General features: G+C 34.1%; 3 protein-coding genes and 1 long non-coding RNA gene across 4 annotated transcripts; 3 read left to right on the top strand and 1 right to left on the bottom strand.

The window, feature by feature from the left end:
- Window positions 1–415: 415 nt before the first annotated feature.
- On the top strand, window positions 416–3,413 carry LOC102627449 (uncharacterized). Its single transcript, XM_006475684.3, has 4 exons — window positions 416–1,690; window positions 1,800–2,024; window positions 2,148–2,239; window positions 2,397–3,413. Exons 1-4 carry the CDS (start codon window positions 590–592, stop codon window positions 3,106–3,108), a joined length of 2,130 nt encoding a protein of 709 aa, XP_006475747.1. The 5' UTR covers window positions 416–589; the 3' UTR covers window positions 3,109–3,413.
- Window positions 3,414–4,700: 1,287 nt separating this feature from the next.
- Window positions 4,701–5,171, bottom strand: LOC127901739 (uncharacterized). The gene is made up of 2 exons (XR_008053998.1): window positions 5,042–5,171; window positions 4,701–4,950 (listed from the first exon to the last, which is right to left on the bottom strand). It is a non-coding gene; the product is annotated as an uncharacterized LOC127901739 (long non-coding RNA).
- On the top strand, window positions 5,119–8,658 carry LOC102627754 (uncharacterized). Its single transcript, XM_006475685.2, has 3 exons — window positions 5,119–5,871; window positions 7,420–7,672; window positions 8,130–8,658. Exons 1-3 carry the CDS (start codon window positions 5,554–5,556, stop codon window positions 8,507–8,509), a joined length of 951 nt encoding a protein of 316 aa, XP_006475748.1. The 5' UTR covers window positions 5,119–5,553; the 3' UTR covers window positions 8,510–8,658.
- Window positions 8,659–11,159: 2,501 nt separating this feature from the next.
- Window positions 11,160–14,630, top strand: LOC102627155 (alcohol acyl transferase 1 allele RGb). Its single transcript, XM_006476043.3, has one exon. The coding sequence runs from the start codon at window positions 12,514–12,516 to the stop codon at window positions 13,915–13,917; it is 1,404 nt and encodes a 467-aa protein (XP_006476106.1). The 5' UTR covers window positions 11,160–12,513; the 3' UTR covers window positions 13,918–14,630.
- The last annotated feature ends 3,475 nt before the right edge of the window (window positions 14,631–18,105 follow it).

Here is an 18,105-nt window from a genome sequence, read left to right as displayed (position 1 = left end):
GATGGAGATCTTCGGCCCATCCTAACTCATATTAAATTTTGGATTGTGAACTTAAATTCTTATTAGACCATCTCAATTTTTTTTTTTTCTGTAAATTATGAGGTATCTGTAAAGATTCGAGGGCCCCTCCACTCGAATATGATCTAAATAATTTGATAAACAAATTGGAATGAAAAATAATAATAATTCAATGAGATAGAGACCTTAACCAATCCAACTCAACCCCGCGATCAACTCTATATACACCATGACCAAATTGGAAGAAATTAACTGGGACACGTGCTGTGATATGAACGGACTTTCAAAATCTTTGCCCATTCCCTCAGTGACTTTAACTCCTCTGCCATCACTTTGAAACGTAACGGTGCCGTTCAAGTAATCAAATCTGAGTCATTTGGTCCTAGATCCTAGACTGCTAGTCGTTACATTCATAGGGGCCCACCGGAATTCAAACAAAAGAAAAATAAGCGGGTATTTGAATTTGAAATCTAATAACGGCCAAATCAACCACGGGTCGAATTCTTCTTTACCCTCTGCCTCAACATTCTCTGTCATTCATCTCTCTCACTTTCACAAACACAAACACACAATGGCTTCGCCCACTCAAGGGATCCTTCTAAAACTCCTCCAATCTATGAACTCAACGACCCGCGTCACCGGCGACCACCGCTCCGCTCTCCTCCAAGTCATCGGCATAGTCCCCGGACTCGCCGGTTCTGATCTCTGGCCCAACCACGGCTTCTACGTCCAACTCTCCGACTCCCTCAACTCCACTTACGTCTCCTTATCAGAGCGCGACACCGAACTCATCCTTACCAACCGCCTTCAGCTCGGGCAGTTCGTTTACGTTGACCGCTTCGAGTTTGACTCACCCGTCCCTCGTGTATGCGGCATCCGTCCAATCGCTGGTCGCCACGCTTTCTGTGGGACCCCCGAGCCGCTCATAGCCCGCATCTCGGCTTCGAAACGAGAGTTTGTTATTCAGCCGGTGTCTGACTCGGAGTATTCCGTCGATCCAATCGCCGTTTACTTGTCCAACAAGAAATCAGAAGACATTCCTAAAAAAGAAAATACTGATTTTTCGAAAATTGATGCTAAAATTGAAAAAACTAAAACAAGACAAGCTCTTGCGCCTAGAGATAATGTGAATAATATCCCAAATTCAGATGAATCCAAGGCGGTTTTGGATAAGCCACCGCAGAGATTCTCATCTCCGGCGGGGGCCAAACGGTCGGCATCCGCTAGCAAGAAGAACATGGCGTTCGTCGAACGAGACCCGTCTCCTGCAGGGAAAGCGAAGAGGTCGGCGTCTCCGGTGCCATCAAAATGCGTGGTGCCGAGCCTGGCGGCGGCTAAAGAGGAGAACAGGAAATCAGCGAGGGAGCCAGCGATTATTGTACCGTCGAGGTACAGGCAGCCATCACCGAACGCGAGGAGACAGGCGTCCCCGAATCCGCGGAGGGCTTCGCTTTCGCCTGGGAGGAGATTGTCTGGAGTGAAGCTGTCGCCGATGGTGGCGGATTCATCTGGCAAGAAGAAGATGTCTTCGGGGGTTTCGAAGCATTCGGAGGGAAAAAGTGGAAGAAAGAGCTGGGATGAATCGCCCAATGCCATGGGTTCAGGGGAGCAGAAGGAAAAGGCTGGCGTCAAGAGCAACAAGCCAGATCTGCAAGCCATTTTGCGGACTCAGGTCATTTTTATTTTTTATTAAGCTAAAATGTATCCCATCGATTAGATGTTAAGAAGTTGTGTGTTTGATATGTATTTGTAAAATTTCTCACTTTCGCCGGGTGCTACAGGCTGCTATTGCAAGACGTCTAAGCGATGTGAGTGGTCGAAAAAGTGTCAGCGATGATTCTTCTTCCTCGAGCAAGAAGGTATCAAAACCTAGTTCACCTGAAAGCAGTTTGGCCCAGGAGAAGCAAAATTATGGAGCTCTGGGAATAACTGTTCATGAAAAGAAATGGACTGATGGCAGCGTTCCACTGGATGCTGTCTCCACTGACCTGGCAAAGCTTGGCAAGGTAAAGATGTTGAACAAGCTAGCAAATCAATTTTATAGTCTAGGATCAGAATCAAATTGATTGTTTGAGTGAACAGATACCTGAAATAGTTAGTTATATCTGTTGACTGAACGAATATTGCAGGAGGCTATGCAAAGAAAAGTTGTTGCTGCTACAGCTGCAGCTGAAGCATTAGCGGAGGCCATTGCTACTGAGTCCATTGTAAGGAGTTTAAGGTAAGGGTTTTCCCCAATCTCAGTGCCCATTTCACTATATCCTCTATCTGAGCATAATTGATTTGATTTTCAGTTAATTTGTGGATCAATTTGTTGTGTCGCTCAAACATTTTAGTTGAGACAAGGAAAATAACTTTACATTGTTCAATTATTTCAGCAAGTTTTCAGAGCTCTCTTTGACATCCAAGGTTGGGAATCCTTTACCAACCATTGTTAGATTTTTCTCAATCTACAAGGAAGTTACGAAATATACAGAAATTGCTGAATCTGTTGCGACAAATCACGATTCCGACGTACCTAGTGATAATATTTCCACAGAGCAGTCTAAATCCGTTTCTCTATGGGTTGAAGCCGCATTGGCTACTGATTTAGAGATTGTCTCTCTTCTGACCAGCCAGAGCGATGAGCCTCCATCAACTTTGCAGAAAAGTTTGTCCAAACGGCAATCTCTTAATGCCCCATCTGCCAAAAACCAATTAAAATATAGTGCATCGCCAGCATCCAGTTATAATTTTGAGACATGGACAAGGGGTCATGGAATGAAAGAGACGGTGCAGCTTGCTGTGAATTTGCAGTCTGAAATGCAAATGTGGTTTGTGAAGTTTGTGGAGGAGTTGCTGGATGCTGGCTTCAGAGCTTTTGGTGAGTCATCTGGCAACGGCAGTTTCAATTTACCTCTAGACTGTGGCTCCATTTCAGCAGTTTTATCCCAACTGAAGCGAGTGAATGATTGGTTAGACCACGAAGTTTCAAGCAGAGATGAGCCACGCGTTGCAAAGATTGAACAGTTGAAGAGAAAAATTTATGGTTTTGTTATACAGCATGTGGGAACTACTTATGACAATGCTGCGTCTGCTGCTTCATCTTGATTACCTGTTACTTATCCGTTGAAAGTTCACTACCTCTTTGAATTTGCAAATGATCCTCATCACCACTTTAATACTTTGCTCGACTAATTGGTAAATTGTTATAACTGTGTCTTCCAATTTAGTTTTGTGGCCGTGATAAGAAGTTTCAAGCTCTTGTAACTTTACTCTTCTTCCTGGTTTCAGTGTTATTAGATATTCATAATGTAATAATTGTTTTCAGAAAACAGAAATCACTTGAAATGTTTTGTGATTATTCAAGATTTGTTATTTGATGAAAAAGTAGCGTCTCTTCTAATTTGGTCTAAGGATTCATGTCTGTGCATCTTGTCCCAAGCTCCAAAGGCTTTCAATCAAAAGACCGCAAGCAGGGCAGCTATAAAAGAGCCTGTCCAATATGGTGGTTTTGCTATTTAACAACAGGCCCATAATGAAAAGAGGTTAAAAAAGAGAAAACAACAAAAACAACATGGGGAAAAAAAAACTCAAGTTGATGTCAAATATGACATTATTAATTTAAGAGGCCAGTTATATTAGAACTGTGGAGCAATGATAATAGCCGTATGATTATAAAAATAAATATTAAATTTGCATTTATTGTTATGATCTGACGGTTATCTTTAGTGCTCCATAATAAAGTAATTCAATTGTAACCATTGCCTTAATTTAATTATATGAAATACTATATCTACCCTATTTCTTAGTTTTCAATTGCATACGATCACGTTTAGCCATTTCAATTCGCTCATCTTTCGTATTTAACAAAGCCTTAATCATTTGTGTGCTCTATTTTTTTTATTCTTTAGACCTAAATTATAGCAGACGATTGACCTTTATGCTGAATTATTAGCCTAATTGAGATTCCAATCAACATTTTACATTGCATTCTGTACTAAACTATCTATATTTTGTACACACCAAAGACAAGATTCATAAAGCATATGCATATCTTATCAATTCAACGGTTACATATTTTAATAATTTGACATTTTTATATTAAGAAATGGTAGCACTCGTGCTTTTATTGTCAATAGCTTATTGAGCATTTAATTATTTTAATTAGCATTGAGAGCTATATGGCTATCTAGAAAGTTGACCTATCCTAAATTTCTAAATCTGTAAAAGAATATATTCAAAAGTATTTTTAAAAACAAAATATTAAACAAAAAAAGGGTGGAAAGTTAATGGGCATTATTTATACAAGCTCTTATATCAAACCCACTCAAACTAATGTGTCAAATTTATATTTTTGTACAATAATGATATGGGCACAAAAAATAGTAAATTATCACTAAAAGACAAAAAAAATTAACTACATGATAAAAAATTATTATAGAATAAGATTTTTTTTAATCTTTTATTTCTTTTGTACTAGATTTTATTTTATTTTTGATACATCTATCATTATTCTATCAACATCACATGTTTTATATTATTTGTTTATTCATTCAAAAATATTTTTAAAAAGGTGCTAATAACGCATATAAGAAGATGTAAAACTTTTATAAGCGGGCATTTTTAGGGCCTAAGTCTTAAAAATATAAATATAGGTTTTTTTTTTAATATGATATTGTTATAGGTCAAAAAGCAATAAATCATGAAAATATAATTCAAGCTATTTATTTAATTATTAATATTTTTTCCTTGATGAAAAGGAGAGATGGGCTAAAACCTCCGATGTTAAATAGCCCAACAACAGACCGATGTTGCCCATTAAGAATTAATGCCAACTCGCCATGTATCACGCACTGACGCACTAGTATAAAATCAGTGGACCCGAAACACACCTGCATGCCAGCCACGTGTCTCTTGATCGTTGAGCTTATCCACCTTACATATTTGTACCTATCCATACACAGACTCACCAGAAAACATCACACCTAAGATGGGGACCACCAAAAATAAAACCTCATCATCAAAAAATCCAACGGCTCACCTTCACTTCCTCAGCAGCACACTGTCACATATCCCCCTCTCTGTTTTGTGGAATGCCCTAAAAATAAAAGAGCACCATCATCATCTTGCGCTTATGTTCTCTGCTAATAGATAAAACAAGGGGGAAATAAAGAGAGAGAGAGAGAGAGAAACAAATACTAAACCGAAAGCCAAATTAAAGCCTTTGGGGTGCCAACGTGCGTTGCCCCAAAGCCCCATTAACCATCGCCACTGACTCTCTCAAATAAAACGAGAGACAAGAAATAAGAAATATACAAGCAATACACATTTAATCTCTATTAAGTTTTAAATCTTTTCATTTTCTTCAATCGAATAGAAACGCATTCATCGGACGTCGTTTTGTATATTTGTTCATTGAAAAGAATAATTTCAATAACCAGATCGTTTGTTTTTGTCTTATTAACCCTATCGTCTGTTTCTGTGTATTTGTAAAAACTCTCTCTCAGAGGATTTAAATTTCCAGTTTTGCCCCCTCTATAGAAAGTTTCGATAATGGTGGGAGGCAGAAAGGACGAATCTTTGGTGATAAACAGCACGAACGTATTTGCGGCGCTAGGGAGTTTCAAGAAGAAGAAGAAATCGACGCAGAAAGAGTCAGGTTCATCGAAGAGCAAAGCCAAAACTGACGAGAAGGAGAAACAGAAGGAGGTTTTCTGGGCCCCGACGCCGCTCACCGTTAAATCATGGGCTGACGTGGATGACGAGGACGATGACGATTACTATGCTACTACCGCGCCGCCTCAATCCGTTTGGGCCGCTGCGGAATCCGACGACAAGAAAGAGACCCAGGAACAGGAGCCTGCTGTTGAGGTTCCAATTCTTTACTTTATTCCTTATTTTAATTCATGTGTCTTTTTTCAAGTTGGTTTTTATTTGATGCATAGTTTGTTGCTTTTCTTGATGGTAATGTAATGGACAAGATGCTGATTGAGTGACTTGTGTGGATATTCCAGTGAAGAAAGCGATCTTACACGAATGAATATGATATAATTAGTGTTTCGTTATATTTAATTCTGAGAATTTGTTTTTCTTAATGACTGAATGATTATGCGGGATGTAGATATGTAGATGTTTGCCCACCGATGCCGAGGATATCTTGTAGAGACTGTGGGGCATAGATATTCGGAATATGAGTGATGTACATTGGTTGTGTTTTTTAACATTTTTCAGAAGATAAAGCTCTTGTTATTGAGTGTGTTATATTATATCCATTTGCCGAGAGTTATGGAATTTGAACAGTTTTTTGGATTCTAGCATTCGATTTATTTTAAATTTTTGTATGTTTTTGTTTCTGTTTGATTATTTAGTTATATGAAAATATAATTTGATCCTTTGAAGTTTATGCATGTAATTGAGTTCTATGTTAAGTATCACAAACTACTTGTTTTGGCTTACATGCCTTAAATCATGCATTGATGTTATTTTCTTTATTTTTCTGCTAGTTAACCTGGTATTTCTAGTTATGTATTTGTCTTTGCTTTATACTTTTCTATTAAAAGATTTGCTGTTTTTTTGTTACAATAAATTAAATGATATTTAGGACGTTGTCATATCATCTCTAGTATGTGTCAATGTAACGAGCTTTGATGGAGGTTGTGAAAAGAGGAGATGTGATGTGGTTGACTGATTTGGTTTTAACCAAACCTAGGATCCACGTCTACTGTTTTGCTGCTCCACGATTAGGCAATTGTTTCTGCATCAACATAAAGTATGGATTGCCTTTGTGATAGTGGTTAGTGGATAGTGGATCTGCAGAGCTTAAACATTTGCTTTGATGTGGCTTGATAACCCATCGTTGCATTAGTTGTACATACAAATTAAAAATTCTCCTATGGATGCTTTTCATAGGTCAGATGGTAGCCTCTAGTTACTTGGACATTAGCTGCACTTCATTCATATTGTTGACCGTTGCATAGGGTACATGATGGGCCACAATTAAGTTACCGTGGTTTCCAAAAAACCTGAATGTTTTTATCGACTTATCTTTATGTCTAAGTGCATTTATGGTTATGTTTAAGCAGTTTTGCTGAAAATAGTGATTAACTTGGTTGGAAATATTGTCAAATAATATGGCAACAAGAAAACGTAATAAGTACACAATTAAAGTGGAATTAATTATTCTCATATTTTATTCAACCCTTATCCGGGTGGATCATGATGCTCAAAATGTTACTATATCTATGATATTGGAATATTTTCTAGGAAAATGCTTGTTATTTCTACTTTGGAATGAAAAATGCTCGGGTATCTAATGGTACTATTATGTTTATATGGCTGTTCTAAATTTCAAAAGTGCTTTGTAATTTGGGTTATCTGGTAATATTAGATGGTCTTATATTTATTCCATTCGGATTCCAGGAAAGTGACAGTGAGGAAGAAGGTCTTGATGAAGTTGATGAGGATGTTGAGGAAGAACATGACAATGAACCTGAAAAACCAGTAGAAGTGGAGCAGCCAATAGTTAAAAACCCTCCTGAAGCTCCTTCAGTACAAAAAGATTCAGAAAGGCAGCTTTCAAAGAAGGAATTGAAGAAAAAGGGTCTTGAAGAACTTGATGCCCTTCTTGCTGAGATGGGATTGAATAAGGAGAGTGGCCAAGATGGATCCCATGGTAATTTCATATCAATCATTAGCCTCTGATGTTTAATAATTGATGTGTGTGTGTGTCTGTGCATGTTTCTGTATTGAATATGTATGTGTGTGTCAAGTCCTCATCCTTCAATGTTATTACTTTCAGTTTATTTGTTATTTGTATCTGATAAAGTTTATTTGTGAACTCTGTTCAATCTTAAATCTTTGTAATATGCCTCTTTCTGAGGGGCAAATTCTTTTATTATAGATTGTCAATTGCTGGGTGTAGCTTTATCCTTGAACATATGAGTCAATTTTCACATATGAAGCAAATTTAGGTAAATATGTCAATAGATTATGAGGGGAAAGGTAGTATTTATTTATTTGGCTATTTTAAAAATTAAACACCAGTGTGTAATTTTTCAGGTCGGTTGCTGTTTCTATCCATTTGTCACGTAGTAGCTTCACTAACTAGGAATGCTGTTTCCAATTTTCAGGTGTTGTGCAAGAGAAGAAAGGAGAAGATAACGGGGTTGTTGAAAAGAAGGAGAATGCCTCTGGGGAGAGCAAAAGCACAAAAAAGAAGAAAAAGAAGGATAAACTATCAAAGGAGGCAAAAGAACCATCTCACAACCAGCCTGATAGCACCAATGCTGGAGATGTGACAGATGAAACCGCAGAGGCAGAGAAGGCAGCAGGTACATCTGTTGATGTGAAAGAGCGGCTTAAGAAAGTGGCTTCTAAGAAGAAGAAGTCAAGTAAAGAGATGGATGCTGCTGCCCGAGCTGCTGCAAGTGAGGCTGCTGCCAGGAATGCAAGGCTTGCCGCTGCAAAGAAGAAAGAGAAAAATCACTACAATCAGCAGCCAGTGCGGTAAGCTGGCAACCTTCTTTGCTGTAGCTTTCTTTTTGCGATAACATGTGCCTTCTTTTTTTCATCTTATCAAAATGAAAAATAAACATCAGAGTTTGGTTTTGTGGAGGTGACTTATTCAACAGATTATCAGAGGGAAAAAGTTGTTTCTTACTTGGGTCTTATACCATTTCTTCTTTCTGCTGGATGGTATTGTGCATTTGCTCAATGTTGTGTGGAGCTGTAAATCACATGTTAGTTTAGGCTTATCTGTGCTTGGTGTTGAGATCGCGTCGTGCTTGATTATTAAAGATCGGTCCAACATGACCACTCGGTGGCCCAGCACAGTCCTGTCTTGCTGAGCTTCGGCCTTCACTTTTCGAACTTTTTAAGTTTTTATTTTTTAATGGAACTTTTCTGAATTTTTAATGAGTATTTTTATTGTCCATAGGATTCGTGGGTGAAGAATCCACCCTAATTTCTTATGAATATAATCTAATCAATTTGGTTAAAAAAAATTCTGTGTTTGGTAAATTTTTTTTGAAATCACTTTTACTAAAATTACTCTATCCTCCAGCAAATTTTTAAAAGAAGGGAAGGAATAGTTTTACAAAATATAATTTTGAGTATCACCTTTATATTTAATACAATTCATAAATATTCATATATATTATAAAAATTGAAAATTATCCTTATTAATTAAAAAATAAAATTATTACTTTTAAAGAGATTATTGTTTTCGTCAATTGTATTGAAGTAACAAAATAAAAAAATAAAATTAATAATATAAAATATTTATTTTAGATATCAATTATTTTATGCATGCAATAAGAAAATATTTTATGTTCATGTTTATAAATGTTTAAATAAATTTTATTCAATATTATGTCTAATTTTTCATTTATATTTTTACAGTAGTTTAACATTAAATTTTATCAAATGCTTAACTGATGTTCTTCACATTTAATTATTTCTATAATACAGTTAAAAACAGTTATTTTAAGAAGTACAGTGTTACCAAACTGGCCCTTAATTCATTTGCAAGTGATTTTTAAACTTGTTATAACATCAGAATTTTGCATGGACTAATGCAATGATATGTTAAAAGAATGAATATATCTTCTCGAATTGATAAATAATTTTCTAATACAAAATATAGCTAAATAGATTTATTCTTATAAGGTAAATGTTCACAAACATCTAATGTTTTGCACTTTATTAAAAATATTTCATAATTTTTTTTCTTTTCTAGATTTTCACATGAAGTTTATAAAATGTTTAATTCTTTCACTTTTTCAATAACATCGTTAGAGGATTTAAGATAACATTCACAAAATAATTATTTTGCCTCTGAATATAAAAAACTATTTATTAGTTATTATTTTGAATACTTTTAAAAGGTAGTGTTATTTTGGATCAAAACTTTAAAATCTAAGTTCCCCATAACTCATTTTATATTATTATATTTTATTGAAGGAACAAACTATAGTAGTTTTATGGTTATTTGGAGTGTATTTTGAAAGACTATTATTCAATCTGGTGGTGATTTATTGTTGGTGAAGAGTTATTATTATTGTTGAAGATATGCTATTCAAGATGGTTTATATGGGTATGATGCTTATTTTGGTGATTTTATATTTAATAAACTAGTAATTTGATGAGTTTATTTATATAGTTAATTTTATATCCGTTATTACTCTCAACAGCTACAAAATTAATTTTTTTTTGTAATTTAGCTATAATTATATATAATTTTTTTTTCGTAATTATATAGGGAAGTGCTTGAACTTGAACCCATGCCCTCAAGGTTATTAAGGGCACGAGCGTACCAATGAGCTACAAGCCCATTACAATTGGTTAAAGTATTTATGTTAATAAAAAGACAAAAAAGATTTTTCGTTAACAAAGTTGAGACGGTTAAAAATAATTTTATTATTTAAATGAAGTTAGAAAAAAAAATCAACACCCTATCTTTTTATTTGTAATACACTTTTTTAACTATCGTAATCGATTTTCATTAAGTTTTTTTTTTGACTTTTTTTCTTCCTACCTCTACCTACTTTTCTCACTTATTATTTTTAGAAAGTTTTTTTTTCTTGTTTAATTTTTTTGACAAATTTTCTTGTTTGCTACATTAAACTAAACTAGTACGTTGACTATACTCGTATATCAACACAAACTGCAAAGAGTGTATTAATAAAAAAAAATGTTATATTGGAGATTCGTTAGAGGTATTGCTCAAATTATTTAAATGATGCATAAATCATCACAAGTTGGTAAAATATTGAAAGTCAACCATACTATTTATTCATTATATTTTAAGTAAATTACTTTATTCACTAATTTTGAGATAATATTATAATTTATGGGAAAATACCATTTTTATCCTTAGAATTTCATACAATAGCTCGTTTCATCCATACTCTTTAAATAATAACCCAAAACATCCTTCCGATAACTCACCATTAATTTGATATCATTAACTAGTAATCACTAAGGGTAAAATAGGATTTTTTTTATTAAAGTGATACAAATTATATTTAAATAAATTTTTTACACAATTAAATAACACTATAAAATATGCAAAATTCATTAATTTGTTTAAAATGAAATCAACAATGAAATAGTTTGATATAACCATTGAATAATCGTTATAAGTAACAAAATGTATTTAACACAACATCTTTAAATCATTGGAAGAAAAACTAAAAAATATAGCCAATTTTTATTTACTTGTAAGTATTGAATATCTTCTTAATCTTCAATCAATTTTTATTTTGAACTTTATCACTACTATTTTTTTACCATTATTATCTTCCCAAATCATTAACATTGTCTCCCCAAGTCGACTTACAATGCAATTAGAGAGTATAGTTATACATGAAAATTGTGATTATTTTTGGTACTTAGATCTAGGGTTTTTAAGGCTTTTATGCTGCCAAAATAGAGAGAATTATAAAACAATTACTTGAAATAGAAGTTTTCATCTTTTTCAGTAGTTTATGTTTAGTGAGATTAGATAAAAATTATTTTTAGTTATATGTCAATTTTTATTTTTTTATTTTTCTATTTAATGAAAAATCTTTTTTTTTTCCCTCAACGAATTACTAACAAACGGTATTTAACTAATGTTAAGTTAACAAAAGAATATTTTAGGGTGAAGGATTTTTTTCCCAATAATTTATTTCCCATTTTACAATTCACAAATCAATTATGTACGCACCACCATAGTTCATTCCCTACTTTGAAAAAACTTACTATTGATCATTCAATTTCAACTCTGATTCGATATAATGTCTGTTATTGCAAGGTCAGCTTACCACTGGGAAATTTTTGTTACTTATCTGGGTATCAAAATATCAATTACACTTTTCAGACTTTTAATGACACTGCCGATGGGTGAGTTATCCAAACGACAGGGCTTATTCGAGGCGGGTTGGGCTGCAGGTGTTTATTTATTTATTTTTTATTTTTTGCTTCTCAGGTATTTATTTTGTACTCATTGTTTTCAACTTTTAATCTGATTTTCCCATTGTTTTACAAAATGATAATTTTCGATTTTCTAATAATCCCGCATATCGAGGCAATAATTTGTTTTGTTACGCATGTGTATATATGATATCATATCATTCATGTAAATGGAAAATTTCAAATGAAGCATTAGAAATTCAGAAATTATCATTTTAAAATAAGTTTTTGACAAGATTAGTTTGGTTGGAAATTGTTTATCGGTTGCAAAAATCGAAAATATCGAGAAGAAAGTTGCTTTGGAATCACAAATTAACCCAAATACAACCAAGAAAATGGGTTACAGATACAATCTAGCTAGGTCTTGGGGACTGATCATGTCAAGTATCAGCATCAACTGCTTCAAACCAATAAATCGTCCGAATCGCTAGCCCATTTTTATGTACGGAGAGCCAGAGCATCTTCACATGTTTAATCAAATTCGATCAGTCTCCTACAAATTGCACCCTTTATGCTTCAGCATGACTCAATGACTCCCTCATCCTCATCATCAATTTACAAATGGCTCCATGCTCGTGGGTTCAAGAGCTGCAATTCCCACAACTTGAAATCCCTTTAGCCATTCATCAACTTGTTAGAATCATGCCTGCTGCTGCTATCCCTGCTGCTCCTGGCGATACCCTTTACCTCTCAAACCTCGATGACATTATCGGCGCCCGAGTTTTTACTCCAACAATTTATTTTTATCGATCATCGGAAGATGACTCTAAATCTAATAATAATAATCGACCTGTTTTTGAAATACTACGCCAAGCACTTGCCGATATCTTGGTTCCTTACTACCCTTTATCCGCAAGGCTCAGAGAGAATCATAACGGGAAGCTGGAGGTGTTTTTTGGCCCTGATCAAGGTGCTCTCATGGTCGAGGCTCGCTCTGAGACAGTGTTAGCCGAGCTTGGAGACCTTGCTGTTCCGAACCCAGCTTGGGCTCCGTTGATATACAAGTTCCCCAATGAAGAGCCTTACAAAATTCTTGACATGCCATTAGTTATTGCCCAGGTGACAGTTTTTAGCTGTGGTGGGTTTAGCCTTGGCCTGAGACTCTGTCATTGTATTTGTGACGGCTTTGGTGCCATGCAGTTTCTCAGTGCATGGGCTGCAACGGCTAAAGCTGGAAGATTGGTTGTAAATCCTCAGCCCTGTTGGGAGAGAGAATTTTTCCGGCCGCGACACCCTCCGATAATAAAGCACCCTCATATTGAGTACATGAGAATTGATGAAGGTTCAAATCTAACAATGACTTTGTGGCAAGCGAAGCCTATTCAAAAGTGTTATAGAATCAGCCGGAAGTTTCAAGCTCATTTGAAAAATTTAGCTCAACCGGATGACAACTTCCCATGTACTAGTTTTGATGCAATGGCTGCTCATATTTGGAGATCATGGGTAAGAGCAATTGATGTGCAGCCACCAAACTACAAGCTTAGGCTTACATTTTCTGTCAATGCGCGGCAGAAACTGAAGAACCCACCACTGAAAGATGGGTTTTATGGCAATGTAGTGTGTGTGGCATGTGCTATGAGCTCTGTGAATGAGCTTGTTAATGGGCAGTTCAAGTACACGACCCGTTTGGTTCGCGAAGCAAGGCTTGGTGTTTCAGAAGATTACTTAAGATCTACAGTTGATTTTGTTGAGGTTGAGAGACCCAGAAGGCTTGAATTTGGAGGAAAATTGACCATAACTCAATGGACAAGATTTTCAATTTATGAGTCTGCAGATTTTGGATGGGGCAGGCCAATCTACGCGGGTCCAATTGATTTGACACCAACACCACAGGTTTGTGTATTCTTGCCGGAGGGAGAGGCCGATCCTAATGGAAACATGGTGGTTTGCATTTGCTTGCCCGAATCTGCTACTGAAAAATTTATTGAGTTTTTATGTCTGAAGAATTCAGGCAATGAGAGTTGAGAGCAGTGGTGATAACAGATGATTACTTCGCTGCAAATATTGAAGTGATCATGATGAGATGAAAATAAAGCACAACACATATGTAGATGGATATTTGATTTTTCGGTTCGATATATTTAATTGCTTGTGTAGGCATGAACGACTGTTGACTGGTATCAAAATGTAGTCAAACAACTATTGACTTGAGCAATTTAATTGCTCTCCTAGTGTCTGACATAGAGTTTCGAAATAATGAAAATGTATGATCTTGAGGTGGACTTGGGTGCATGACAAAAATAAAAAATACCGAAAATTGAAATTAGAAAAACGTAAGGGGCGCTGGTGCAAACTTCTAATTCACAAACGCCTTCCCAACGGCGCTTAACAATCAAAAGCTGGAAAACGTCCTTCTCGTTTAATTTCGAAGTCATCCATTAGCAACTTCTTTTTCTTCAATTACCGTCACTCCCGCAATTTTATTCCTCCTCATTTCTCACAACTTCAAATACACTACTCCCGCGAAACGATGCCCGCGCTGAACTCATTTGTTTATTTAGGCTTTATTTGGGAGTGAGATACTATATTTTTTAAGTTATAATTGTTATGAAAAAAATTATAAGTATAAAATAAAAGTTAATCATTATATAATATTTAAATAATAATTTTAAAAAATTATTAAAGATATTATAGATTTTTTATCATAAAATTATAAAATCAAATCAACTTAATTTCTAAGTTACAGTAGGTAGTGTAAGAGAGATTGTAACATTTTCATTATTTTTTTTTTGGTTTGACATTCTGGAATAAAACGGCTTGCCGTTTTTGGAGAAAACAGCTAACCATTTATTTCCAGAGAGCAACTTATTTTGACATTCTGGAATAAAACGGCTTGCTGTTATTAAGAAAACAGCTAACCGTTTTCTTCCAAAGAGCGTATTTTCGCATCAATTGTAAAAACGGTTAGCAAGCTTGAAATTTCAATTGTGAATGGATGTAAATTTCAAACCAAAGAGTGTCTTTGAAGAAGTATCATTTCCAATGGTTGTAATCTTTCGTCTTCTTCATTAAAATAGACACATTCATTAGATTAAAACCATATTTTTTACAGGTTTTGATATATTTTTTGGAAATATAATTTTATTTTACTGGAGATTGTATTCAAGATTTGTTATATCTTGGGGGTAATTTGCCATTAAAACTCTATAGCAAACCAAGATTGATGATGGCAAATAAAACCTTAAAAGAAAGTGTGCAAACACATCTCAAATCCTAAAAAATTTTCTTTGCTCTTTGCCTCCATATTCGACATTCACCAACATATGGTGTTTACCAAGTACTTTACTGTCGTAGAACTTAAGTCACAGTTGCCTTTCCTCAATGCCAAACACAGGCTCAGTCTAAAAGATAATTTGTTTTTCTTTTTCTTTCTTTGCTTTATTTTTTTTCTTTCTCTTGCTTCTGTTTGGTTGCTGAGAAAATAACAAAGCAACGAGATCAAAATTTCTTAATGTCATTGTCTTTTCTTTTCTAACTTTTAGTTTTTAATCATCGTATATTACTATGTTTTGTGCTGGAGTTAATTTTATGTTATCTTTTCTTTGTTACATCGGGCTTGGCTAATGAGAAAATGTTGGAAAGTTAGAGAGAAAAAAATCAAAAGATTTTTTTTGTAGTTGGTTTTCCTAAGTTTTTCCGATCATTGTATTGCTTAAATTCAAAGGTGGCAATTTGGGTCACGATTCGTTTATTCGATTTAATCTAATATAAATTATATGAGCTTGGGTTTGAAAAAATTGATTCATTTAATAAATGGGTGAATTTGATTCAATTTGCTGATTAAATGAATCGAATATGAGTTTGAGAACATTGATCCATTTATTCATTTAGAATTTGTTTAATAAATGGCCATAAACAAATCAAATACGATCCATTTGCTTAAAATTCATTTAATTAAATTGCTTATTTATACTTAAATATGTATGAAAAAATTTTAAGTTTGAAGGCTAATATGGTAATTATAAATGATAATAAGTTTGTATTTTGTAGGATGTTAAATTTGTGGTCTATTTATTTTATTTTGCTTAATTTTATTTAATAATTATATTTTTTATAAACGAACTCATACTCAATTCGATTCCTTATAGAATAAGCGAATTGTAAATGAATCCGGATTTGATTTGATCCATTTATTAATTCTACTAAATGAATTAAACAAATCAAACTGAATAGTCGTTTAATAAATCAATCGAATCCGAATCTGCAGAATTTTGATCTAATTCGTTTACGATTCGATTCGAATATGATTCATTTATTCATTTTTCCACCCCTACATAAATTATATTCAAAATTTTGATTTTCTATTTTTGGCTCAGTCCTTTGGGTTTTCTTGTGGTTCAAGTTTCCTTGCTTTTTCTTTGATGTGAATCTTGATTGCGTTATTTTACCAAAAGAGATGAGAAATGGCGGTGATTCTAGCATCTTTATCGATTGCTAACCAATATAGTTAGATAAGCAACAATTTAGAAGCTTGTCAAAAAGCCTTGGATCTTTGGTTAATGTAATTCTTGAAGTTTGAGTGATTCTTTGGATTCAAAATTTTGTCTTGTACTTCCTGAAATTATAATGAGATCTCTCAGTTCATTCTCATTCTAGTAGGGTCTGTTGTTTATTTTCATGAGAGAACTACTTTAAACTCCTTTTATTGTATTATCCACCTTTTGAACATAGTGTAATACAACTAAAACTTGCTGCCAAATATGAGTTTGAATAACAATAGTGTTTTAATGCAATACAATTAAAAAAAATGAAATTTTTACATTTTATTCATAGATAGATGTAACATTTATTTATTTATTCTTTGAAGTTTAAATCTTAATTAACATGCTTCTTCATGATTTTTTTAAGCTATTTGGTATACAGTTACATTAATGTTCATTTAATCTTTGAAGATCATTTGAATATTTTTTATAGGATGACTTATTGAAATTTATTCAAGACTTTTAAGTTCTACCGAACTTATTTTTCTTTTTAGTTTCAATAAAAAAATAATTGACCGATTTTATTAGCTTGTCAATCTTGAATTTAGAATAATTACAAGATATTTCAAGCAATTGAGGAAAACAATGTATCCTCATGAAGTCAAATGATGAAAAATGAAGAGAAAAATAATTTTTAGGTATTTAAGAAAGGGTCTTCTTGTAGCAGATGTAGAGAAAATATATAATTAGTTTGAATCGTACCTTCACTGATATGTTATTGTTTCCATTCAAGATGTTTAGTGATTAAAGATTAAAAGTATGATGGATGAATCCATAATGAATTAGTTTTTTTTTTCTTTTCAATCTCCATTTTCTTCTGCGTTTGTAATATAGTAGACATCAAAGTCTGAAAAAGGTTGTATCTATGAGTTTTCTTTTATCTCAGAAAATAGTATTTCATTCATGAAATTTTGATGAAGTTATGTATTTGACGAATATGTCATCTGAACATCTTTGCTAAGTTTTTCATTACTAAATTATTTCCTTATTACCTCATCATTTCTGAACAAACCACTATTCTCATCACTAAGCTAACTAAATTATCTCGTTTTAAGAGGTAGCTTTCTCTTTTTCATAAGGGATATTGTCAATTTACTACCAAAGTTTTACTGAAATATCATGTCAGTACCAAGGTTTGCTGAAAAGTGCATTTTACTACCAAAGTTTTTTGCGGTTATCATTTTACTACCAATCCGTTAACAAAACGTTAGTGCTCAACGGAAATTATGTGAAAAGACGGTTCTGCCCCTAGGAACGTAAAAGACAATTTTACCCTATGAAAAGAAAAAAACAACATAAGCAAAAGTGACAAGAAATGGCCAAGAAAATAGCCGTTAGAACCAAAAACGACTATTTTCTTGGCTTATAAAAGCTAGAATTTACAGGCTTACAAACATATTAGCAAATCATTTCATCAACACCAGCAGTCTCACAGTCATAATCAACACAGCAGCCTTATAAACACACTAGCAAACCCGTTTGAAACACCCCAGCAACCTCACTTGAATACTAACCCCATCTCAGCAGCCCTTTTTCAAACACACTAACAACCTCACTTAAACACTAACAACCCTATTTCAAAGACACCAGTGGCCTTATTTCAACCCTAACAACCCTATATCAACAACAGCCTGAGACTAAACACCTGCAATTCTGAAACACATCAGCAACC

This window comes from Citrus sinensis, chromosome 1, assembly GCF_022201045.2.
Source record: "Citrus sinensis cultivar Valencia sweet orange chromosome 1, DVS_A1.0, whole genome shotgun sequence".
In the NCBI taxonomy this organism is placed as follows: domain Eukaryota; kingdom Viridiplantae; phylum Streptophyta; class Magnoliopsida; order Sapindales; family Rutaceae; genus Citrus; species Citrus sinensis.
Note: the sequence above shows the minus strand (reverse complement) of the source record. Positions and strands in the feature narration are given on the sequence as shown.

Bases quoted from the DNA above. Each gene is read 5' to 3' on its own strand.
- LOC102627449 (XM_006475684.3), top strand. From the start codon at position 590: ATGGCTTCGCCCACTCAAGGGATCCTTCTAAAACTCCTCCAATCTATG. The intron at 2,025-2,147 runs GTAAAGATGTTG...CGAATATTGCAG, and splicing joins ACCTGGCAAAGCTTGGCAAG to GAGGCTATGCAAAGAAAAGT. The intron at 2,240-2,396 runs GTAAGGGTTTTC...CAATTATTTCAG, and splicing joins TCCATTGTAAGGAGTTTAAG to CAAGTTTTCAGAGCTCTCTT.
- LOC102627754 (XM_006475685.2), top strand. From the start codon at position 5,554: ATGGTGGGAGGCAGAAAGGACGAATCTTTGGTGATAAACAGCACGAAC. The intron at 5,872-7,419 runs GTTCCAATTCTT...TTCGGATTCCAG, and splicing joins AACAGGAGCCTGCTGTTGAG to GAAAGTGACAGTGAGGAAGA. The intron at 7,673-8,129 runs GTAATTTCATAT...TCCAATTTTCAG, and splicing joins TGGCCAAGATGGATCCCATG to GTGTTGTGCAAGAGAAGAAA.
- LOC102627155 (XM_006476043.3), top strand. From the start codon at position 12,514: ATGGCTCCATGCTCGTGGGTTCAAGAGCTGCAATTCCCACAACTTGAA.